The sequence below is a fragment of the Anolis carolinensis genome, chromosome 1 (assembly GCF_035594765.1).
Source record: "Anolis carolinensis isolate JA03-04 chromosome 1, rAnoCar3.1.pri, whole genome shotgun sequence".
NCBI lineage: Eukaryota > Metazoa > Chordata > Lepidosauria > Squamata > Dactyloidae > Anolis > Anolis carolinensis.
The window spans coordinates 274,392,158-274,418,699 of record NC_085841.1 but is presented as its reverse complement, the minus strand read 5'-3'; the positions used below and the strand labels follow the sequence as shown (position 1 = coordinate 274,418,699).

The window sequence follows — 26,542 nt, the reverse complement described above, 5'->3', positions numbered from 1 at the left end:
CTTCATTCAGGTGGATTGAATAGGCGTTAGCAGTACTGCTGTATCCTCACTGCCCTTATCTAATCTAGAAAGCAAATCATTGGCAAATTTTGTAAGTAACACCTAGCCAAACCATAAAAATAGCAAAGTATAAATTTAAAAACTAGGCAACAACTTGACTAGCCCGTTTTATAACACACAGATTGATCACAGTACAATCCTCTTAATTTAGACTAGTTATACATATTACTGGCTTCCTAAGGTCCTCTTGTTGTGTTCCTTCAAGTAATTTTTGACTAAGGAGCCGCAGTGGTGCAATGGGTTAAACTCTTGTGTTGGTTGAACTGCTGACCTGGTCAGCAGTTCGAATCCGCAAGGCAGGGTGAGCTCCCGTCTGTCAGCCCCAGCTTCTCATGTGGGGACATGAGAGAAGCCTCCCACAGGATGGTAACACATCTGGGCGTCCCCTAGGCAATGTCTTTGTAGACAGCTAATTCTTTCACACCAGAAGCGACTTGCAATATATTCTCATTTTGCTTCTGACACAATAAAAAATTTCTGACTCATGGAGACCCTAAGTCATATAAGATTGTTCAAAGAGCCTTGCCATTGTCCTCCTCTGGGGTTGCGAGACTGTGACTTGCGCCAGGTCACCTATTAAGGTCCCATGGCCAAGTGGGGAGTCAAACTTCTTTCAGTGTCCTAGTCCAGCACTGAATGCACTATACCATGCCAGGTCCCAAATAATTTCTCTCAGGTGCCCCTCAACAACCCCTAAAAGGCATGGTAAGCAACTCCACCATATTTTTTTATCATCTCTAGTAGTCCAGGATGGGCATTCCCATCTAAAAATTTATTTATTCTGTATCCAGAGCTTTGTATAGTGGATTATCAGTCATTGTAACTTTCCTTTGGGACTGGAACAGCATGATGGAAATTATGTAATCCTTGCCAGTCAGCTTTTTGTCCCTTCAAGTTGCTTCTGACTTATGGCAACCCAAAGGTGAACCTACCACAACTTTTCCTTGTTGAGATTGTTCAGAAGGGATTTGCCATTGCCTTTGTCTGAGACTGAGAAGCTATGACTTGTCCAAGACCACTACCCAGTTGGTTTCCATGCCCCATGTTGATGTGGACCCTGGTCTCCACAATTGTAATCCAATACTCAAACCACTACACTACACTGGCTCTTTTTGTATCACTATCCAATGTAGTCACATTCATACTAGGTGACTCATCCACTTTATAGCTGCTTTATCTTGTTGGGTTCATGAGCCTTGGAACGGCAAGCTAGTTACATACTCTTTTCTGAACCAAGATGCTAACTGGGTTTAAGAGTAAAAAAAAAAACCCCACAATTACTCCTATTGAATTTTTACTATTTTAACTACTGACGCACTATTACAAATCCATTCTCACCTCTTTGTGATCTTCAACCACACTAAGGAGTGTGTCAATTGTATTCAAGATGCCCATAGCTGTTACTGCTTTGTCATCACTGCCTTCTTCATCTGGTCCTGTTTGAATCACCTGGTTGAAAGTCATTGCCTTCAAACAGGAAAAACATGTGAATAATTAGCTTAGGTCTTTGGGCTTTACTATTAACTTCAATTGGTATTTGACTCTTCATGCCCCTGAGAGCATAAAGAGGCAAATGCAATTTTAGGACTAATGGAACACAACTAGACAACAAAATATTTAACTACTGGAAAGTACATGACAAGAATTCATCACACCCATGAACTCTTTAGTTCATCATTCTATTTCCACAGTAGCCCACAACATATTGCAGTCCATATTCCCCAGCAACTAGCACTGAAATTCATACTGCCTCGCTGGTATCATCAAGACCAGTTGCTATTGATAGCCTTATCCTCCGTGAACCTATTATTTCCCTTTTAAAACCTCCAAGTTGGTGACCAATCACACATCTAGTGCAATTTAATGCTACACCAGCTGTGTGAAATATTTCCTTTTATCTGTCTTGATAATTCTACCATAATTCAAACATTCTGAGGTTTACACATATACTAAAAGTAGCTGCAGGGATCCAAATAAACCAGAGTTTAAACCATATTTCTATCAACAAGAAAAATTATATATGCGATAGAAGATGGAAGACTTCAAATTTTTACTGTAAAAGCACTAATACAGAACCATGACTTTTTAAGCACAGAGTAAATACGATTACTCCTCCTTTCATTAATATTATCAGCTGATTGTTGCAGATTTTTTTAATGTGGGGTGTTGTACTTTTATTCTATGTCCTCTTTTAAACACTTTTAAAGTGTTTAAAATTAATGTTTTTAATAGAATAGTTTATTTGACTTTTTCTAATCTCTCTGTGAATATAAATAAGAACGTACAAGAAAATGTCATCTGAATGTTACATGTGCTGTAATGCAATACTGGCAAAATATCAGACTTACCAAATGCTGGGTCATCTCTACTGCAATAGGAGTAACCTCTTCACTGTATTCACAGATCATTTTCTGAATTACGTTGGTAAGGTCATCATTCTCAGTCTCTCTAATAATATGAAGAAGAGCCTGCATCACAGGCCTAATGAAGGGAGTAATATATTCCTTAGCTGCAAAGCAAGCAAGAAGAGAGAATACTCTCACTGCATCAAATTATTATTATTATGTTTATTTATATCCCGCTTTTTTTCTCTACACAGAGACTCAAAATGGCTCACAACTAAAGCATTGCAATACAACTTAAAATATACAAATATACAAGTATTAAAACAGTATTGAACATCATTAGAAGCATATAAAATCACAGCAGCTTCTGACGATCTTAAAAAATTTCTTCTTTAAAAGTCTGCCTGAATAAAAAGGTTGTAACCTGCTGCCTGAAGGACAGCTGGGAGGGGGCCATTCTGGCTTCCCCGGGCAGAGTCCAGAGGCAGACACTGAGAAGGCCCTCTCTCACGTTCCGACCAATTGAGCTTGAGATGCAGGTGAGATCAAGAGAAGGGCCTCTCCTGAAGATCTCAGGGCCTGGGCAGGTCTGTATGAGGGGATGCAGTCAGCCAAATAGCCTGGACCTGAACCTGAGGTTTGGATTACTATAACACATCCTATGTGGATCTTCCTATAGAAATCAGATTCTTATAGCCGAACTGATGACTGGACCTGGTTACAGAGAACATATAACTTTCTTTGTTGAAAAAGTATCTAGCTACTGGTTCATTTTTAGGTATACATCAAGATGCTGATTGAGAACTATAATGTACTACATTACTTGAATCCAAACTATCAGAAATATTGTCCTTATATGAGCCCAAAGTCCTAAGATTCCTGAGGAAGGCATTTCTCAAAGCCCCACCTGGCAGGTACAATGGAGACAGCTTTTTTGAAGGTTCCTCCCAAGCTGCAAAATTCCCTGCTGTGGGAAATTATATCTTGGCAGGAAAATACTGTGATAGGATCGCCGTAAGTCAGAAATGACTTAAAGGCACATAACAACAATAACAACAAACCTAGAAACAAGTCAAGATTTATTTTAGGTGAACTTATTTCAATATCCTTGTTTTGAAATAATTTTAGCTATTACTGTAATGACTGTTAATGTGCAAAACTATCTTAAGTCCCAATTTTGAGAGAAAGGCAGGATACCAAAAAATAGAAAAAGGAAGAAGAAGGAGAGCAAGACGAAGAGAAGACTTTCAATTGTCTATACTTGCTATATGCAAACTTCAGTGAGGTTAATGTAAGAAAAAGTACCTCTCTCTTGATTACTAATCAAAACCTGCAGAGCAATAGCAGCTTCCACCTTGACAGGCATTTCTCTGTCATCAATGAGGCATCTTCTTGTGAGCTCAAGTGCTGTCTGCAGATTCTGGTCACTTTTAAACTTAACTTCACAGAAATAATGAAGAACCCAGCAAGCCTAGAGAACGTGGAGAGCAAGGAGTTAAAACATACACACAGACCTGTTTTGAGCTGTCAAAACTAGGAATAAAAATGAAAAAGACCTAAATTTTACTGTAAGATTTTCTTTTCTTTCTTCCATTGCACAGACTTGTTGGAGAAATGTGAGGTTTGTTTGTGTCTTCAGACACCATTAGACAATTTACTATTATCACAATTTGCTCTTAGGCTACAGGATGCACGTGAGCAACGTTATCTAAATGCAGATTACCTATGAACCATGCTACTAGGCACTGCTATGCAGACATAACTATTGCTCTTTCAATCTCCTTCATTTGATGGAAGAGAGAAGTTATAGGACCATCTACAGCTTAAAAGGACAAAATAATTCCATAGCTCTAATGCGAAGAAATAACTTTATCAATCTACTGTGACACTGCTTTTATGGATAGAAAAAAAATTATTCTCCTTACAACTATACTGATTTCTCTGGAATTTAGGAAGACAAATGTTCTTCCTAGATGATCACATTTAAAGATAATTTACACAACTTGTTACAGAAAAGGACTGATAATATTATGGACATGAACTGTAGTGTGCAATCTGTCAGAAACAGCAATGAATCAAACAATTGTTAGTCCCAACCAAATGAATGGGAACCCCATAAATCAATACTTGTGTAAATTTCAACTGTTTGGACTAATACCTGGTTTTAGGTTTGAATTATACTATACCCAGATCATTGTCACTATTGCCCTAGCAAAAGACACTTAGGACTTAGAAAACAAAAACCTTACATCTTGTTACCCCCTAAGCTTTGGTTTCACCCAACACTTGATTAATATCAGTTACCCAATCAATATCATCCACCCTCCATTATGTCACATTGCGTATTTCAGAAAACAGCAATTTGAGGCTACTCCTTTTTACAGGATATCTTCATGAAGATGATCATATTGGGAAAAGAACAGAGGAGGCTGTATGTGGGTTGCACTTACCCGTGCTCTCATATAACCTAGTTCACTGCTGAAGAGAGGAAAGACATGATTCTGCAGCATGTATTCCATTTGATCTTTGTATATCTTTTTCTGTTGGGAGTATTAAGACAACGATAGATCATGTTTTTGTTTTGTTGTATAGAAGTACGTGTCTTATAAGAATTATTTCCATTCAAACATCTTATTAGTTTTGTGAGCCTTGATGTAGAGGTAATTTTGAAATTAGAATATTCTAAGATATAGACAATACATTTGATCAAATTGAATGACAATTTTTAAGATTTTTGAAAGTTAACAGTAAATGTCCAAATTCTGGATCAAGAGCTGGTTTATCCACACCAGTGCCAGTTATACAAAGTGTACCCATTCAAAACAGCTAACTTGTGGCATTAAACACAATAGGCATGCATCTGTTGAAACCATTCTTGCACCAGTCTTTATTTTCCCCTTACAAATGGATATGCGTTAACCTCCCAACAAGGAATAAATCTAATTTCACTGTATATGTTTCAGAGGCTACTTATTCAAGTGCTACACTGCTCCCTCCTCCTGGGCAAGGACGAACTTAAAGGCCTTGCTATCAAGGTTTGATAAATGCTGACTTGGGTCAGCACTCAGAAATTGTGGTGGCCACCAATCCTTCCTCCATTTAAAGGGGAATATAGTACAGTAGAGTCTCACTTATCCAAGCCTCGCTTATCCAAGTTTCTGGATTATCCAAGCCATTTTTGCAGTCAATGTTTGCAATATATCATGATATTTTGGTGCTAAATTTGTAAATACAGTAATTATTTACTGTGTATTGCACTACTTTTTATGTCAAATTTGTTGTATAACATGATGTTTTGGTGCTTAATTTGTAAAATCATAACCTAATTTGATGTTTAATAGGCTTTTCCTTAATCTCTCCTTATTATCCAAGATATTTGCTTATCCAAGGTTCTGCCAGCCCGTTTAGCTTGGATAAGTGAGACTCTACTGTATTTTATTTCATTTTGTGCCAGAGTGTGGATAATGCAACAGCTTCTTGCTATTTCCCACTTTCCAAGATGCCCAGTGCAAAATTAAGAAAATAACCCCCTTTCCAAATTCTCTGGATATATCAGAGAGCTGATGAGAGATATGAGGTCATCCTTCAATTCATGATTAGATTTGAAGATGAGAAAGTAAAAGATTTCTGTCACAACTTCTTGCTCAATGCAAAGCTAATTGCCATATTCCAGTCTTTATTCAAAGTTATCTATGCATATTGGAAGTCTATCAAAAAAGCATTTATGCATTGGATGACTGAACCTAACATATGACAACCCATCTAACTCAACAATAAAGAAATTATTTTAAACAGTCTATAAAATTTCAAGCCTTTACCATCTGGAAGAGATGGAAAAACAGCCCAAAAGCGACACCCACCCCCCAGCGACAGCACAATACTAATTCATACTTCAACAAATGAAGATGTTGCCATGGGATTAGATTTGGCTATAATTATCTAGAAAACAAGATGTGGTTAACATATTTTTCCCCAGTGTCATCTTTATGTAATGGAAATAACGTCACTCCAAGGCTAAGCATAAAATAATTCAAAAGATGTACTCTACAGGCACTTACTTTCAGGAGTATTTCAGCTAAAGAACCAATCATGTGCAAAGCTCCATCTTTTTTACGAGGATCAGCATTTGGTTCTGTGAGAATTTGATAACAAAAGCCCATAGTCTTTTGCAGAACCTAGTATAAGATTTTAAAAAATAATGGACCATGAATGAAAATATTTATAACTAATGTTGCAATTTGAAAGTTTCCTAATCTAGGATATTCTCGCTTACTTTCCCATCCTCCCTCCTCACTTCCAATATATGAACACTGCTCAGCTACAATATAGGTAGAAACCTTACACTAAATAAACAGCATTAAAACTACTTTCTGCCATTATGTTTAAAGGAGATAATGAAATGCACATTACAGGGGCTCTTAACTTCTCTGAAACACATTCATATTACAAATGCTATACAAGCATCAACTATAGATATGAATCCCACATATCTATATAACGACACTAATGCAGCCCATGTGGTTCAGTTGGGTGGTGACAAGGACTAGGTCAAGGCATAGGGAGGTGACCTGACAACGCTGTGTAGAGTTCAAAGACCCATCTCCAATGTATGGGGCAGAGTATTCAGATGGCAGTACAATGAGAGCTGCTGTAGCGTATTTGAATATTGGTGACCCATGGGTTTACTTGGGCAAGTGACACCCCCCCCCCCCAGTCTATCCTCTCACCAAGAAAAACCCATTACAGCTTTGTCTCAGTGTCACCTTATGTCAGAAACAAGTTGAAGGCACACCACACAGAAAGGATGCAGTAGTGCAAATAGTGCTTGTGTGCTGCTGCCAGGGAAGCATCAAAAGCAGCTTTGTCAATGCCACCCCAAATGGAATGAAAGTAATAATTAAAAAGCATACCTCTTTCCTTTTGCCACATGCTATAAACAATAATGTTTGTGCAGCAGTTGTTGGGGAAATGAAGTCTTCAAAGACATCTGTTAAAAACATAATAATCTACATTTTGTCTTTTGAAACATAAACAAAAAGCAAATTCAGACATCAAAGCTGCTGCAATCCCCATCCATCAGAAATGTCTAGTTTGAATTTGTGTGAAGTTTTTAGAGCACACTACAGTGTTCCCTCACTACTTTGTGGTTCACTTTTTGCGGATTCGCTGTTTTGCGGTTTTTCAATAAACCTCACAACCTCTGAGGATGCCTGCCATAGATGTGGGCGAAACGTCAAGAGAGTACACAGCCCGAAAGACATACAACAACCCTGTGATCCCGGCCATGACAGCCTTCGACAAGACAAAGTATTATTATTATTATTATTATTATTATTATTATTATTATTATTATTATTATTAGACAAGGCAGGATAATATAAAGTGTCAGGAGAAGGAAATGAGTCAAACTGTAGTAACTGAAAAGAATGTGGACTCCTACCTCTGTGAATGGCACACAGGGATTAACCCTGTGTTCATTAATAAGATGGATTGCTCTTCTATGCCATCCCAAAAATGACTAGTACCACCCACACAGGATCTGCAAGCTGCTATTAGACATTTTGGTTCCAAACAAACAAAAAATCCTTAGTCTCAATTTTGGGAGATGAGAATATGACAATCGGAGGTGGAGGCGGGTCTTGGCTCTGCATGTAGCCCACATTTCTCTGCTTTTGTTTCATAAGCACAAAGAAAAACCTTATGTTCTTCTTGCTTTGTAAAGGGTGTCACAGTAAATGCTTATGAGACAACACTTTTAGGATGAACAGGATTCAATGCATTGAGCATGTTGAGAATTTTCTCATCATATTCTCATCATATTCCCTAGCTAAGATTTCTGTGCAAATTTATAATTTGTAAAATGTATAATTCCGAAACATTTACCAAACTTCATGCGTATATATTCATAAGGATCTTCCTGCCACAGCTCTTCATCGGCATCTGTATAGCACATCAACGGGAAGATAACATCTTGGATAATTCCCTGCAAGTGATAAGGAAATTTATTTATTTCTTCATTGTTTGCACCTTTTATAGGCTGTTCTACAAAAGGCTGAGTGTTCTCTACCATGGAAACCTTCTTGACCATGAAACAAATGTTTTTAAAAATTTAAAACAAAAACGTTTATATATTTCAAACATGGTTTACATGACACCAAAGTAAGCAGTCAATTCATTTTGAACTCTACAAAAAAAATGTCCAAAAGTCCAGAAGATTTGGTAGGAAAGAAAACATATAAGATGCCCAAATTTTCAAAAATGCATATGTATCTCTAGAACTTAAAAAAAAAAAGAGGTTAAATGCCTTTTTGGTGTGCAACTTCAGGGGGGGGGCTCAGCGGCCACATTCAAAACTTTAAAGGCCACACACCTCACACTGTTGGCTCTTGCCTCATGGACAAGCATGGTTCTACGTTTTAACCCAAAAACACTGTCCTATGCTCCAAGGGGCCATTTCTCCCTCATATCTTCGAATCTTCCGGGACATTTAAATCCAAGAAAGGACTTTATTCTAAATGCTTGGGAAATTATTGATCCTGGACCTGATACAGCCCCGGGGACATAAAACCTTGTGGACTGACCCCTACAGGTACTTTTATAATGAAAAAATAGGAAATTTTGGAGGAGTTGCTGAATAGTCTTAGGGTTCTCAATAAGGGCCGTAGTGTTTGCATGTGCCCTGTGGACTATGTCCATCCTGTTCTACAGCTATTTTTTTGCTCAGTTGTTTCCTAAAAACACAAATTTAAGCAGGTTATCTACTAAGAGCTGTGGTTATATCCCACTGAAATATGTTATAACAAGGCTAGAAAAGTCCCTTAAGAACAGTAAGTCACAATTTAGTTATGCAAGTATCCTTTAGCAAAAAAAGAAAGAGGAACTCACTTGGATATGAGGTTTCAAATTCTTCCAAGTGACTGCATGAGACACACCCTGATTGATGTAGTTCAGTGTCTGCTGCAACACTCGAGGCGCCATGTATTGCTTTTCCTTATACTGATATAATACCTTCAGCAAAACCTAAGAAAATCAATTTTGGTTAGTTTTTCTAAGGATTCTTGTTTTTCTAATCATTTCTAATTATTATTTTTGCTTAAGAGATTCAAGTACACTGCCAATAGGATCCAAAATGAACCCTAGATGCAATTGGGGTGGCAATTTTCTACATTGTGCACTTAAAACCATAATAATAAAGTCTAAATGGTGCTTCTATCTGAGTGACAAACAAGAGGTTCTGACTAGCACAGAATTTCAAATGATGTTTATCTAACTCAGTGTTTTTTGTCTAGTAGGGTGAGGAGAGGAATTCTTAACCCTAATGACTTCTCCATCAACCTTGTGATATGAAGATCCTCTTACCTGCTGAACACCAACAGCAAATGCCTTTAGGAAAACTTCAGCAAATTCGTTGTATTCCTTGGAAACATTACCAGGGCTTCCATACCTATTATTGTTAGCGAAAAGTTGAAAACAATGTTATATTATGCACGTAATGAACGCTATATTTAATTTTTAAAATAATATTGGGAGAAATCATTACCTTTCAAAAAGTCTAGCCAAGATATGTAATGCCCATTTCTTGCATTTCCACCATGGTAATTCAGGCCTGTCATCTTCATCAACTTGCAGGGTTTCCTTTAACGTCAACAGCAAATTATAAGCACAAGAATTCAACTTAATATTTTAATTTTTGAGTCTTTCTCCTCAGAAACCATTGTGTTCAGAGGAATGAGGATTTTCACTTACATCATCCAAGGATTTCATAAGGAAACAATTATACTCCAAAAAAGCATAACGTAAGATTATAGATGTATAATGACTAAAACAAAAAGGTCTCTAAACAACTCATTTATTTATTTTATGAATGGTCTCTGATTCAAAGGCACTTTAACATGAAAGCAATGCCATTTGCTTTTTTGTAGTCTCAAACTGCAACATCCATAACAAGACACACTTACATATAAAGAAAACATACTGGCCACAAACATCACTTATGTGCATGTTTATGTTCCAGGTATAACCATGGAACAAATGAAAAGATACGGAACAAGTACTTACAGCTGGTACATCTCGATCTACAACTGTCTTCAATATTTCTATCCATTCGGCTAGGTTTTGCTGATTGATCAACTCCAAGGGTAAGGTGTACTAATTTTTTTTAAAGAAAACAAATGAACAAAAAGCAAAGAATAAAAATTATCTTAAATAGAATATTGCATATCTACAGTGTAAATCCAATTCAACTAGAGCAAAACCACTAAACAGATATGAATTTTTTCAGCAACTGAGTCACTGTGTCTAACCCAGTTGAAATTAGCAATGGGATATAAACCAAAGTACCTTCTCAAACTTGCCTTAAGAATGTTCTTGACATTTTCTGCCATTATCAATCTTACGACCTTCTGCAGACATCATGGCAACATCTAGTTACAACATCTTGTATCTAGAATTATCTACAGCTGTATCTATAGTTACAGCATCAGCTCTCAGGATCTTAATCACTCCTGCTATGTTGAAAGTACCTCAAATAAATTTAAATCTATAAGTACAGTTTTAGTCTGAAAAACACTGAATTTTTATTTCTATGAACTACCAAATCAATTTCTTTTTGGACATATAGTCACTCTATTGCCTAGCTATGATCCTATCTTTACACACTGCTTCCTTTTTCCAGTCTTCTCCCCTCTTGCCCCAGTTCTCGTTTATATTTTAAAAATTCAGATATAATATATTAATAAATCACTTTCTTAAGTACTTATTATTAACATAAATGGTACTTTGCATACAATTCTATGATGCAACCCATAAAAAGAAGTAACATGCATGGGCAGGAATATATCACACTTTGCTGGGGTATGCTGTAGGCAAAAATACAAACATCTTTAAATTCTGGCCAACAACTAATTGCAAGTGAGAACTGCAAGAGCCTGCAGGGGGAAGGCATTCTGGACAATTCAAAGAATTATTTTCTTGTAGGAATCAACTGAATGTCCCACGTTGTACAAAATACATGGAACACAAATAAATTCAAAACAAGTCTGTCCAAAAAACTCATTCTAGATCAAAACATCACACAACGATTTTAAACAGCATTGCTCTAAAGAGGATAAATTGCTCTCACCTGCACAAGAGCATAGAAGATTTTGAAGATCTGTTTTTGGATAAGGACAGACTGATCTGATGAATCAGGGAGCAACTGAATAAAACGATCTTTCAGAACAGGCAAGAAATGTTGCATTGCTGCTATCAAAGGAGTGCGCTCCTCTGGTTTCTTATATCTTCAAAAGAGGATAAGACCCAATTTTAGAAAGAACTTAGACGTGACACTGATTTAAAATAAACAGACCTAAGCAGATAGTGTGACTTCAAAGGAAGAACAGCAGAAAAAAGCACTAAAGCATTCACCATTTTGAGGGACTTAGATGAAAAGAGGTAATGAGAAATGTTATGGCATTCTACTGGATTTCTGTGTACTTTGGAGGCTTTCCACATAATTTTCAAGGAACCTCAAAATCATAGTGGTTTCAAAAGCTACAAAAAGTGAGGTTCAGAGGTCATACGTGACACATAAGCTGCTCTTTGTCCACTTCTAGTGTCACAGCACTAGGATTCATGGAGAAAATGGGAGGACATCCTATTGGTTTCCACAATGATTATTTAATATGACAACCAAGAAATCCAGGGGAAAAGATAACTGGATGAGCACATCTGGAAGGCAAGCAAGAACCCAAAATGTTCAGAAGGCCCCTTTCAGAATAGAGTAAGCATAATTTAAAAAGAGTAAGAAACTTATCAGTCATGTAATCTTTTTTTTAAAATTATTTACGTCTAATCCTTCCTTCAAGGAGCTAAATGAATCCAGTGCTACATATTACAAGCCACATTCTGTGCCATAGACAAACTAAATTATTAAGATAACCTTACACAGCACCCAATAAAACTTTTAAGGAAAATATAAAAGACTGTGCACTGCTGAGGGTGGTCTTTGATCCAGGAACTATTATAGCAGTGGTTCTCAACCTGTGGGTACCCAGATGTTTTGGCCTTCAACTCCCAGAAATCCTAACAGCTGGTATACTGGCTGGGATGTCTGGGAGTTGTAGGCCAAAACACCTGGAGACCCATAGGTTGAGAACCACTTTATTATAGTCTTAATTCCAATGTACCTTTTGAAAGGATGATAAAAAGAAATATTCTTTGTACTTAAACTATTTTTAAAGTGAGAAAAAATAAAGACAATTTTAAAAGCAGAAACAGAAAAGATGTATAAATAAAAACAATTAGCATCAATAAAATACAAATTGAATAAATATCAAAATAGCAGCAATAGGTTAAAAACCATAAATTATGGGTCCACATTGATTAAAAGTGATCTGGAACATCAACATCTTTCACAGTAGTAAGGGACAGAATCTGGAATATATTTTGATGATCTGAACTGCATAAAGTTTGTGAAAAGAAGCATTTCTTGTTTGCCAATTTGATTTATTTTATCTGGGGACATATACACAGTCTGTGTCTGATCTTAGGGTCCACTACATATACACTTTTCCATCTATAGTTGTGTAAATTAACTGTCAAGTAATTAACTGTCATGTCGTCCTGAAGTCTCTCTTCAAGAAAATTAGTAAAAGATAAACAGGAACTTACTCATAGTTCTTCACAAGTTGATAAAGACAGAGAAGGATTCCAAGCCAACACGCGCTATTATCAGATTGAAGATAAAATCCAATTTTCTCTACAACTGCAGTCCAACGATTGGGATAATCATGCTTGATAATGTGATGGATACAAGTAGTAAGCTGTACTCTGAAACACAAGATACAGATACACCAAGATTGTTGCACTATTTGAAGATTTTTGGCAAGGGTCTTCTTCTTCTGAATAGCTAAGACTAATTAAAATGGACTAATGATGTAGAACTAAATACAGTGGGAAATTTTGCAAATACAAAGCACTTGGTTCAAATATGTTTGCCTGTTCAGCATGACAAAGCAACCATCTTTAATTTTATCTCCTAAGACATTATAAGTATAATTACCGTATCTTTCCCCTTACTTATATACAGTGCTACCATTTCTCAGCCTAGTGTAAAAAGGAATGGGCTTAGAACAAATGAGCTTGGACTTGGACTGTACCTAATCAACTCAGGAGAATGAATAATGGCTTCTACAATATTTTCACGAATACAGTGTCTATCTTCTTCTGGTATTGAGTAAGGTGGGATGTCCCCTGGAGTAGTTTCCCGGTCTGGCCAATACTGGGTTATCATATTCTTCAAGTAGATAACACCTGTCAAGGAAGAACTCAATATTAATATAGCTCAAACAACCATGTTAAGATCATGTGTTTACAGTAATAATGATCATGCTGACATGTAACTCAGTGATACAGGCACATCTACAAACTTCTTTTATGATAGTTCTTCCACATGTATATAGCAAGAACAATTTCCAATAAAATTCCTGTTTTTCTGAATTCTCTTTTTATAAAGCTTTCATTAATCGTGTTTTAAGGACTTTACAACACAAAAAATACTGCATCAAAAAACGAAACATCTAACATTGAAGACTAGCTTGAAGCCATAATACATCTTAGAAATCATTACTATTTACACTATGACAGAGTCCACATTATATCGTAGGTTGAGGTATCCACTCACATGTGAAGCTCACCCCACAGAATTGTTTCAAGGCAAAAACTGGAAAGGTATTATGTACACATGCGCTCCTGGGAAGGGCAACATGTTTTAATTCCACCCTTAAGATTCAAGCAGAGAGCTTTATTTTATGCTATGGCTGTCACTGTGTTACAATTGGACGCATAGAGAATCCCTTATGAAGGGACTACTCAGAAGGAGAAAAAACACCTATGATTTTGTTCAAAACTTTTGTTCAAGAACCATATTTACAGGCAAACAACTTGTTCTTCTCCTTCAAGGTCTCTATGACTCACACAAATGGGAGACTAACAAGCTAATAAACTATAGGAGGGAGCATCACGCCACACAAAAGAAAAGCAATACCCACCCAAATGCTATCTTTGTTGAGAAAGGTACTAAAACGGTGCACAGGGAAGGCAGGGTTACCACTCATTACGGAAAAGTTTTAGAGAGTTCTGAATGATGTATTGCACAGATACAGATAAACCATTTGTGTGAGTCTCGGAGAAAGTGAAGAACAATAGTTATGTTGGTCTTAGTTATTAAATGGCTCAACTCTACTTGTAATGAATTTCTGATATAAGGCCATTTCTACTACAGAACTGTAAAGGAGGATGAAATGAACAATTATGAACCCACAAGTAATCATACTTAGAATACAGATAGTTCAATATAAATAGAATGATACATATACAGGTAAGTCATGTGATTGTCTACTATGCTGGGGGAAAATATGTTGTAGACAAGGGCCTAAGTCAGGGGTAAGCAAAACATGCCCTCTCCCCCGAAATATTACACTGCAACTCTTAGCATTCCTCCAATGCAGTGGTTCTCAACCTGTTGGTTCCCAGGTGTTTTGGCCTACAACTCCCAGAAATACCAGCCTGATTACCAGCTGTTAGGATTTCTGGGAGTTGAAGGCCAAAACATCTGAGGACTCACAGGTTGAGAACCCCTGCTCTAACGAGTCTGTTGGTGAGAGCTGTAAGGAGTTGCAAACCAGTATCATCTGAAAGACTGAAATTTGCTCACCTCAGCCTAAATGTAATTGCTAGTCACTACTATATCAGATTCACTGAATCAATCACTGAATGCCAAATTAACAGTTAGGTAAATCTCTCTGGTTCAATTGATCTGCTTGGGTTGAGTTTAGCTGTTCTTTTTAGGCTTGAAATTTTCTTTTTCCATCACCTCAAAATTCTGAGGCTACAGTTTTTATTGAAAAGCATACACTTCAAAAAGTTGATCATTTAGGTTTCACTCTTTCTGACTGTCTATGTACACATATTTAATACATTGCTGTTATATGCTATCATATATAATATATAAGAACACTTGCCTGCTTGCCTCACTGGTAAATCCAGTTGCTCTGACATAGTGATTTGAAGAAGAGTTGAAACAAAGTTCACTGACTTGTGAGCCTGTAAAGCAAGGTAAACAAAATGGTCAGATGGAAAAATACTTAGAAACCATTGTAGATACAGCCTTGTAAAAATTTTAAGTGGTCTATGTTTTTCAACTAAAGTCATACTTGAAAGGTTGGAAGGCCTGATCTAAGAGCTTGCAGTCCCCATGTATCCTGTTGATCCTAGAAACTGATTACTCTACTTCTTTCCATTTTCTCTTTTATACCCCAACACATAGGATTTTTCTTTGTCATCAGTAGAGATGCCTACCAGTTTACACTTGTAATGTTTATATTTAAAATTAGTAAAAAAATATTTTTACTCTCTTCCTAGGCAATGGAACAAAGCAATAACTACTTCTTCTGAGGGGGTGTCTAGAACTTATGTCTCTCCAAGAATGCCTGCTCAAAAGCATTAAACCCAGATTAAGATACCCCTTCACCATTTCCCTGTAATAATTAAGGTAGATAGTAAGATACAAGAACACAATTTTACCCAAACTTTCCATGTAAGCTTCTGAAAATCTTAATCAACATTATTCACTTTGAGAAGGAGATTGTGAGTAGTAATGCCGGTAGATCACTTAGAGACATTATAAATATGTATAGGAGAAGGACAGTCCAAAACATCATTACACTGCAAGATGTGTGTTGTGTTCAATATGTGTTTCTCTACTCTTCCCATGAAAATTGAATAGCCACATGGTCTGCCTCTATGAGCCCTTCTACCTGTACTCATAATGCTTTTCGATTCATACTTAAGAACATAAGAATTATGCTAGATCAGACCAGTCACTCTAGTCCGACACGCCATTTACACAGAGACCAGTCAATTGCCCATGGTAAGCCAACAAGTAGGGCACATCTTGTGCTCAACAACAACAGTAGAACAAAGGAATACCAACTCTGATTAGGAAGGTGATTGATAGCAGCAATTTCTACAATTTAGTTAAGCATTCTGAAATGAGAGCCTCTAGATCCTGTAACATAGTTCAGAAAGATGGCACCATAGGTGGTCTTCTTCTCTATAGGATGTTAGGAAATGGAACAGCTGAGCCTGTCATTTTCTCTTTTCATTTCACAAACACAGATATTTTATTTCCCCCTTCTTTCTAGTTTTAGAGGTCTGTGCCTTTGACTAGAAACTTAAGTTTGAGGAGAGTACCTCTAGCACTTTAATGAATAACACCTTTATGTGGCATAAGCTTTCTCAGATGACAGTCCAGCTCAGATACAGGGATGTGACTAAATGGTGAGATAAGAAATAACAAGAGAAAGCAAACACAGTGATAATTATGGCATCAGCAATGGCAACCTGCAAATTAAATACTGACAATAACAAAAGCAATTAACTAGTATAGCATAATAAAACCTGATTCAAGCCAATTTGTGTATAATTACACATGATGTGTGCAAAAGAATTCTTATCCAATTAAATTGAATTGTACATTATAAAAAAGAAAATATGCTGTTTCACCCAAGGGGGAGGGGACTATTTCCTCTGAAGATGCCAGCCACAGATGCAGGCAAAACGGCAGGAGAAGATGCTGCTAGAACACGGTCATACAACCCGGAAACCACACAGCACTCCAAAACTATTTCTATTTTATAATAAGCATGCTTTAAGATTAACTAGCATGAGTCATTCTGAAAAATATATTTTAGGGAGTTCTAGAATTCATTTTCAAAAATCTGCCATTATCTAGAAAAAGTTGTGAGCAATTTTGAGATTTTAAGTTGTTTCTTTTAAAAAATTAATTATTAAAAGCTGCTCTCTAATTTTTTAGTTTAATAGATGAATACAGCTATGCACAGCTCTGCATAATCTACTGTGACATCAAACACATTTTTCTAAAATGGAATGATTGTTTCATCATAACTCACAGTAAAATATTTTCCCTTTATTTAAAGACAAAACAGAGTCATCTTAGAAGGTTACAACATATTCAAGTTGTTTGCCTATAATACACTAAGTGCCAATAAAAAGGAGGAAAAAGGGGGAAGTAAAGTAACTGTGGCAACACTTTTAAGACTTTTATTTTCACATAGTTTTTTGGATATAAACTCACTGCTAGAGATGCAGTACAATGTGAAAATAAATGCTCAGGTATAAAACATTCAAACAGTTGATAGAGCACAATGGAATATAATAGAATTGAAAAAGAGTGTCTCAATGGTGATTCACTTTTAATTCTCTGCCAGTAAAAGTGGCCTAGAGGCAGCTAGCATGGTGTAAAAGGAAAGCTATTCAAAAGAACCATATGATAGCAGAACAATCTAATCTTGGTGCAAATATGCTACCCAAAAAGATATGTCATTGATATATTTGATGTTTAGTCTTAAGAAAATATAGTTAGGGCACAAGACCCTCTGGCAGAGGTTAACCATAGATTTGCACTGGAAGATTTAGAGATTCTTAGAGGTAACATTTTTAATCAAATCGGCAAAAGCCAAACGTGGAGGGCCAAACTATAGTAAGCAACACATTTTTTTTCCTTTTCTTAATCTAACTAAACACATTCGTACAAGAGAGAAAAAAACTTTTGTCTAAACTTTAAGAGCTATTTAAAATTAATCGTCGTCATCATCTTACTCGTTCAGTCGTTTTCGACTCTTTGTGACCTCATGGACCAGTAAATGAGATAAAAAGATGGTATTTTAAAAATTAAAATCAACTTCAATAACTTCTTAATAAAAAAGGACCAAGATCAAAGATGTCATCATGAATATCCACTGATTCAACTTCTATTTATACTATGTGAATGTTTGCAATGGTTTATGTTCAAATACAGAGATAATGAAAAAACAATTTGTAGAGAAGGCACAAATCTCAACTAAAGAGTATGGGTATATTATCAGAATCAATTTATTTATATAGTGCCATTGCTTTACAAGCAAAAAAGAACAAAACAGTTCCCTGCCCTCAGGCTTACAATCAAATCAAGACATGACACACAAGGAAAACGGCATGGCAGTGTGGGAAGAAATTAACATCAGCAGATATTGCCTGACTCTCCTCTCCTTTCAAGGCCAGGGCAGTGGGATGAAAAAAGGGCCTCTCCTTTGTTTCTGGGCCAAGGCATGGAGGAGCTGGGCCTCCTTCTCTCTCTGTCACCTGAGGCCAATTTGGAGAAAGATCAGCTATAGCAGAGCACTTGATGAACCAACCTGGACACAGAATATTACTTGAGAACACAAAAATTCTAGACCACTTTGACAACCCTCGTCAGACTACACAGAGAAGCCATTGAAATCCACGAGAATGTCGACAATTTTAACAGAAAGGAGGAAACCACGAAAATGAACAAAATCTGGCTACCAGTATTTTAAAAAAGCATGAGAATCAAGAGAGGAAATAAAGAACACCACTCAGAAAAAGGAGAACCCCAGACAGCAAAAATCAAGTGCCAGTTAACACCACCCAAATAGGGGGCGCCTCCAGGCAACAGAGGCTAGGCTACCCTCACTGACTGACTTTGCAGCTTCATGGCTACTCAGTGCTTATTCAAGCTTGCTAGTTGCAGCATTCATGCTTTAATAGCCAAGGGTTCTTTCTCCCACCCTAGACATTCCACAGAGATACACACACACACACACTCCATAGTATATACATATATACATTGCATAGTTAAATCAATGGTATTCCCTGTAGTAACCTATGGATGCAAGAGCAAGACTATAAAGAAGGCTGAGCGAAGGAAAATAGAGGCTTTCGAACTGTGATGTTGAAGGAAAATTCTGAGAGTGTCTTTGACTGCAAAAAGATCCAACCAGTCCATATTCCAGGAAATAATGTCTGACTGCTCACTGGAGGGAAGGATATTAGAGGCAAAGATGAAGTACTTTGGCCACACAAGGAGAAGACAAGAAAGCTTTGAGAAGATAATGATGCTGGGGAAAATGGAAGGAAAAAGAAAGAGGGGCCGACCAAGGACAAGATGGATGGATGGTATCCTTGAAGTGACTGGCTTGACCTTGAAGGAACTGGGGGTGGCAACAGCTGACAGAGAGTTCTGGCATGGGCTGGTCCATGAGATCACGAAAAGTCAGAAGCGACTGAACAAATAGACAACAACATATAAACTCCACTTGCTTCATTACCAACAGAACCTCTGAAGATGCCAGCCACAGATGCAAACGAAACGACAGACGATAATGCTACTGAAACATACAACCCGAAAAACTCACAGCAAACCAGTGGTTCCGGCCATGAGAGCCTTTGACAACACAATGCTATAATTGCAAGGTCCATTTTAAAAGAAAAACATCAGGAACGGAGAGGAATGAAAGTTGACCCACTCTTTTCAATCTCCCCCCCCCAACATTCCTTTGAATAAATTTCAATATATTCTTCTTATCATTAACTTAAACACCCTAAAGGCATCAGATTTTATCTGATCTTGAAAGCTAAGCAGGCCAGCCCTGGTTACTACTTGGATAGGGAACTGCCAACAAATACCAGATGCTATTTCAGAGGGGAGGAACTGACAAATCCGCCTCTGCATATTCCTTTCCTAAGAAATCCTATGAAATTGATGATTTTGCCAGAAGTCCGCAGGCAATTTAAAGCTGCATGTGTGTGCACTCATATTTTTGTTATAACTATGAATCTGGTAGAAATTTCCAATTTTATATAATGAGAATCAACTTTAAACTCAACCTTCAGCATGGACACCACTGTATTCCTCAGTTAAACTTCTCCTATCTCATCTGTCTGGCTTTCTTCTCTCTTTTTGAGGGTAGGGAAGTAGAAGTTGTGTGCCAGTTGCTTACAGATGACAATGCATTCAAAATCCCCAAGTGACCTCACTTAGCACTTTCAGGTAAACAGCACTGGAGGATTAGATTAAACTCTGCCACAGAGTAAAATAGCCTTCCCACACTATAAAGCAGTCCAGTCCACACCTAATGCCCCAGAAGGATACCACAGCTACAGGTTATACAGGGGTTGCTAAATGTTTGACAGCACCTGTATACGTGTGTGTGTGTATGTGTATGCAAATGTGTATGTACACACACACACAGAGGGGAGTGAGGGGGAGACTGTTCTTATTCAACCAGCTTTTTCCTAAGACTTATTGGCAGTATAGAAATAAAAGGAAACAGATATTTTCCAAGAGCTATGCAAACTTATTAACAAAGCTGCTTTCACCATTATATCACAAAAGCTGCATAACTTTGTCAGCAACTAAAAGTATTTTACAGCAACAGATTTATGGTACAGTAGTCTCACTTATCCAAGACTCGCTTATCCAAGGTTCTGGATTATCAATGCATTTTTGTAGTCTATGTTTTCAATACATCGTGATATTTTGGTACTAAATTCGTAAATACAGTAATTACAACATAACATTACTGCATATTGAACTACCTTTTCTGTCAAATTTGTTGTATAACATGTTGTTTTGGTGCTTAATTTGTAAAATCATAACCTAATTTAATGTTTAATAGGCTTTTCCTTAATCCCTCCTTATTATCCAAGATATTTGCTTATCCAAGGTTCTGCCAGCCCGTTTAGCTTGGATAAGTGAGACTCAACTGTACTTCATCTCAGGATGACCTACTGCCAGACATAAACATAAAATACATTAATGAAATGTTTCTCAACCTGGGGGTTGAGAACTCTGGAGGGGGTGGTATCAGAGGGGTCACCAAAGACCAGAAAAAAAAAGAAAATTAACATAGTAAAAATATTGTAAACAAAGTAAGTAATTGTGTGGATCAGTAGGATTCTAGCAATGGAAAAGAAGGAGGGGTGCATCTTCACTGTAGAATTAATGCAGTTTGACTCCACTTTAACTGTCATGGCTCAATGCTCTACCAAAGAGTGCTGGTACTCTTGGTTATATCAAACAACCTGCATACAGTAATGAAAAAACTTGGCTTCATTTGGAATGACCATTTTCTATGTTAATATAATTCTGATTTTAAAAGGATTTTTGAAATTTAAATAGGCATTTTCAATGGAGGGAAAGACTTATGAAACATAGTGTTTTTCTGCATGTGAAAGAAACAGATCTATTTGCCTCCTTTATGGAGAAGCAGTTGCAATAACAAATAAGAAAACAAGAGAAACATCACAATAAAAAGTATAAAGAAATTAAGAAACCATTTTGTGATGGCAAGGTTAATGAAAAGAAAGCACAACAAATCAAAAAGGGCAATAGCTGTGTTCTACAAGCCATTAAAAACAATAAACAGTCCTATGAGTGGACACAGGAAGAAAGCCTCAACCATGTGTAATTTATATGGATTAAACCTCTACTTGAGATTAAGGTCTATATACAAAAGGACAGTATGGAAAGGGCTACCTTGGGAAGAGAGTTTCAAAGGCCTGTCTTGTTTCCGCACCAGCTATGTCTGCGAAAATGGCAGTAATTAGAGAAGGCCTCCCTTGAAGATCCCAGGGGCCTGGGCAGACTCATAGCCATGAGGTCCATCAGATAGCTTGGGCCTAAGCCACAAAGGACTTTATAGATCATAACCAGCAGTATGAATTGATCTGGAGCCAGAATAGCAGCCTCTGGAGCTCCCCTTTAGTACAGGCCCTGTAAATATCCACAATAAACACTCCGGCTATAGTTCTTTGCACTAACTCAAAGTTACTGAACAGCTCTCAACATAGAACATATTACTAAAACATGGATCGCTGTGGTCAAATAAATATCTCCAGGAATGCAACTGATACACTAATTTTACTAAAGCATAATCACCCCTGGCTACCAGATACCAGAGTTCCTAGATTCTAGGCCGAGTACAGAGATACACCTAAACTGCAAACCTTCAAGTGGCTTAGGACCGACCACCATCTTATCTGAATAAATCATCACCATGTTTGCCTTCACTCGGTCTCTTATTGATTCAAGACACTGGTTTGGAGTCAATAGTTTCCTTGCAATTCAGTAGAAAGGACAAACAGAGCTGGATGTAATCAGCAAACTGGTGGCACTGAACACCAGTCATCTGGACAACCTCTCCTGATGGCTTCTGCCAGACACTGATGGGTAATATTTAAGAAGGAATCACGCACTGGGAGTGGGCTGAGGGGTAATTGTATTGTGGGTGGCGGGTTGTCTATGTATGTGTATATGTTTGTAATGTGTATTGTGGGTGTTTTACAATTTTAAAATAAAATTCTATTAAATAAATTTTAAAAAGGGATTTAGGGAGGACTTTTTCAACAGAAGCTTTACAACTGCTGGAACTCTTTGTTGTAAGGAGACAGTGACTCTCTTGACTCAATCAGCCAGTCTCCATCCCACCAGATTAATAAGCCAAGAACATAAAGGATCTAGTATACATGTGGTTGTTTTAACTTCTCCGACGATCTTGTCCACCTCTCTACAAATAGAAAATATCCATTATTACTGGCCAACACTGGGAGAACTTTTCATCTGTTGGAATGATATCAGTTTCAGCAGCCAAGTTAGAGCAGTTCTGAATGATATAATATGCAAAAGTGCCAGGCAGATCATTCAGTGAGCTTTTAAATAATCTCTACTCGAGAATCACTCAAAATAGTTGTTGGATGGTTCCATGCAGATGCAAGTGTGGCAGACAGATATCATGATTTGCTGTCCATGCTACCGTGGAATTTGCCATTTAAATAGGCTCTAGCCTGAGAATCAGCAAAGAATAACCTCTCAAGGATGTTTTTTGCGGCTCTTGGTATCTTCAGAATCCCAACCTTTTTCTGGCCAAAAAATGTGCTAATTGCTTCTGGAATCCACCACATATAACAACTAAATTTTTAAATAAGTTGCTAGACCTCTTTGTACCATTCAATATTCAATATAAATACCATTTACAATATTTATTTTTGAGAACCAGCTGTGGAATTCCAGTCACTTTGGGCTTTTGTTTTGCTTTTTTATTGTTCGATGGTCCAAACAAGACCTAAAAGGTCCCCACTGGCACCTTGCTGCAGTTGCTTATGAGTCCGATTTGTTCAAAGACGTCTACCAATGATGCTCTAGCCTCTGCCTTGCTCATTTCATAGCCATCACTCCCCTGGAAAAACAAGGGGTTGGTTTAGCTCCTCTCCATAAAAGAGAGGCTCAAGAATTGTCCCCTTCCACTGCCCAGGCTATCCCTGAGGTTCAGCAGAGCTTCAATAGAATCAACTGACAATATAAGTACATTGTTCATTGTTGAACTTTTAGTATATAATATAGTACACTGTGATTCTGTAATATTCCATCCTTGCTTACAGATACTGCAAGAACAAAATAAGATCAATTTAAACTGCTAACACTTTCTATGCTTCACTTTGATAGTACTATTGTGGAGCTCAGAGTGGGGGGAGCCAGTGAATGCACTAGGATTTCACAACTTCATCACAAAATGTCTGAGGAAACAAAGGACTGAATAAACTCTTCAGCTCTACTGTGCCACTTTCCAGTATCAGATATGATTACTTCATCCCATTAACTGAGTTGTCTTTAGATCTGGAATTCCTGTTCCTCCTCGCTCTCAGGTCATTTTCTGCTTTATTTCATGTGCCATAGGACTTTGTTTTAGTAACGCTTTACCTTAAATGTCTTCTGCCCCACTTATCTCTGCATGCACGGGTCCAATTAGCTTCTACCTTACAATAACTCATTCTGCTTCTTTCCTTCATCCACTGCTACCAGAAAAAAATCTCTACTCTGAGTGCTGCACCCTTCTAATTCTTTAGTCCACAACTAATTCCTGTCATGGAATTTTATTTGACTTTAACCAGCCTGGCTCTCTTTCCTTACTGTCTTCCTAGACCACTACAGTCCTGGGTTCTCTTCACATATCCCCTTCCTCTTGCCACAGTCTTCTCCAGATCTCACAGACACCAAGAATTAATCCTCTACAAGCACACATTATTAAAAGGGTTTTAATAGATATTTAAAAAGATATTTAAATAAATTGCCATACAGAACATAGTTTATTCATGTAATTATGACTACTGAGGGCTACCAACTATGGCTCTAAGACTTAACCATAAATCGTTCATTTTTTGAAAAAAAATCCAACCATGATTCCTTTCTTTCTGCCTCCCTACACAATTATAAGGTGTTCTAACTCCAACTATATTTGCACAGAAGGGAAACCATTTCTGATCATACAATCATGTAGCGCAGACTGAAAGACATGTGAGTTTTTATTTTTCAGGTTCTCACTCACTTCAACCTCCAATTCAGTGCTTAAACTGTTAAAACAATGTGAGGTTAATGTCAAGTGGACATTATTCCTTTGTGCAACATTATCAACTCATCTATAGTTTTCCTTACTGCTTGAAATTAGATCAGTCACTACCTAGTTCCATTAGTTAGTGTATATTGTATCTTGTATAAATAGCCTGAAAACACTCAAATAAAGCACTGGGGGATGTACACAATAATATCTGCAAAGATTAGTAGGCTATAATACAACATGACCATAGCAGATAAACTGCATATGCTAAAAAATTCAAGAACAAGTACCACAGACCCATCATCTATGACTGAATTACATATCATAACTTTAAAATTAAAACACATGTAAGTTACAATATGGCTTTAAATATTTTAATATCTTTATTTAAAAAGCATTATTAAAAGTCTTCAATTACCAGGGCAAATGTGCTGCAATATATATTTAGTATACAAAAAGCTCTGTATTTTCAAATTGCTGAAGAGCTTAGTTCATAAGATAATTTTTTTACTGTATAGACCAAGGGTCCCCAAACTAAGGCCCGGGGGCCGGATGCGGCCCTCCAAGGTCACTTACCTGGCCCCGCCCTCATTTATAATATAATATTTTTATATTAGTTTTAATAATATAATATATTGTATATACATATGATATTGATAATATTATCATTTTACACAATGTAATACTAATAATAACACCATATAATAATATTAATTATATGTTATATATTACATATAGTATTACAGTATAATGGTATAGTTCAATATAGTAATGTATAATGCTAATATTGTGCTATGCTAATAATATAATATATTTTATGTACATACAGCTGCTATGAGTCCCCTTGGGGGTGAGATGGGCAGGATATAAATGTAGAAAATAAATGTAGTAAATGAATAAATAAATAACTTTAGACTTAGGCTCGCCCAAAGTCTGAAATGACTTGAAGACACACAACAACAACAACAACAATCCTAATTAACCTGACTATCTCATTGGCCAGAAGCAGGCCCACACTTCTTATTGAAATCCTGATAGGTTTATGTTGGTTAAAATTGTTTTCATTTTTAAATATTGTATTGTTCTTTCATTGTTGTTGTTTTGCACTACAAATAAGACATGTGCAGTGTGCATAGGAATTTGTTAGGTTTTTTTTTTCCAAATGATAATTCGGCCCTTCAACAGTCTGAAGGGTTGTGGACTGGCCCTCCGCTTTAAAAGTTTGAGGACCCCTGGTATAGACCAATGCCTTTCTAAATGAACAGAATACAGGCTAATAAGTATACATGATATCATGTTTCACTGCACAAAAGGAAGCAGACTACATTATGGTAGCAACCTCCCTGCCTATTTAATGAACTTAGTGGGACCTCATCTATGAATAGACATGTATATGATTTGTCTGTATTCAACTAGTATTGCTTCTGATGTAGCAATTTCACTATGCTATACCCTTGGCTACTTCATATGGCAAAAGAAGCAAGCTATACCCTTATACTTAAATATACATTTAATATCAAATTTATGCCATTATAGGTATTGGCAGCTTTTTATATAATGACAAAATGACACTGATACACATACACACACATCCTTTTATTTAAAAATTAATAATTAGAGAAGAAAAGATCACACAGTGCTGTGTATCACAGTCATGTTATTAAATTAGAAATGAAAATGATTAAACTTGCAATATAGGCTTTTAAAATTAAGCATACTGTACCACAACACAGCTTTTTAAACCCTGCAAATGAACTGGCATTGGCATTTTAAACATTTTGAGATACAAACAGGACCAGAAAAACTTTATCTAATTGACCTCCTCTGAGAGCCACAATACAGTCACTATATTTTTCAACACTGAGTCTGCATGAAAGCAGTTAATAAATCCAAACTCCTGTACAG

At 36.9% G+C, this 26,542-nt stretch overlaps 1 protein-coding gene across 2 annotated transcripts in view; it reads right to left on the bottom strand.

The window, feature by feature from the left end:
• The window catches only part of ipo7 (importin 7), a 46,582-nt gene that overhangs the window by 15,797 nt on the left and 4,243 nt on the right, over positions 1-26,542 (bottom strand). For both annotated transcript variants that reach the window (XM_008107028.3, XM_003214719.4), the window contains exons 2-16: positions 15,407-15,488; positions 13,544-13,697; positions 13,056-13,214; positions 11,527-11,683; positions 10,464-10,553; positions 9,946-10,040; positions 9,765-9,849; positions 9,291-9,425; positions 8,289-8,388; positions 7,316-7,392; positions 6,464-6,580; positions 4,856-4,945; positions 3,711-3,876; positions 2,409-2,569; positions 1,399-1,527 (exon numbers count right to left, since the gene is read on the bottom strand). In XM_008107028.3, coding sequence (XP_008105235.1) covers positions 1,399-1,527; positions 2,409-2,569; positions 3,711-3,876; positions 4,856-4,945; positions 6,464-6,580; positions 7,316-7,392; positions 8,289-8,388; positions 9,291-9,425; positions 9,765-9,849; positions 9,946-10,040; positions 10,464-10,553; positions 11,527-11,683; positions 13,056-13,214; positions 13,544-13,697; positions 15,407-15,488 — 1,797 coding nt within the window. The remainder of the gene's footprint in view (positions 1-1,398; positions 1,528-2,408; positions 2,570-3,710; positions 3,877-4,855; positions 4,946-6,463; positions 6,581-7,315; positions 7,393-8,288; positions 8,389-9,290; positions 9,426-9,764; positions 9,850-9,945; positions 10,041-10,463; positions 10,554-11,526; positions 11,684-13,055; positions 13,215-13,543; positions 13,698-15,406; positions 15,489-26,542) is intronic.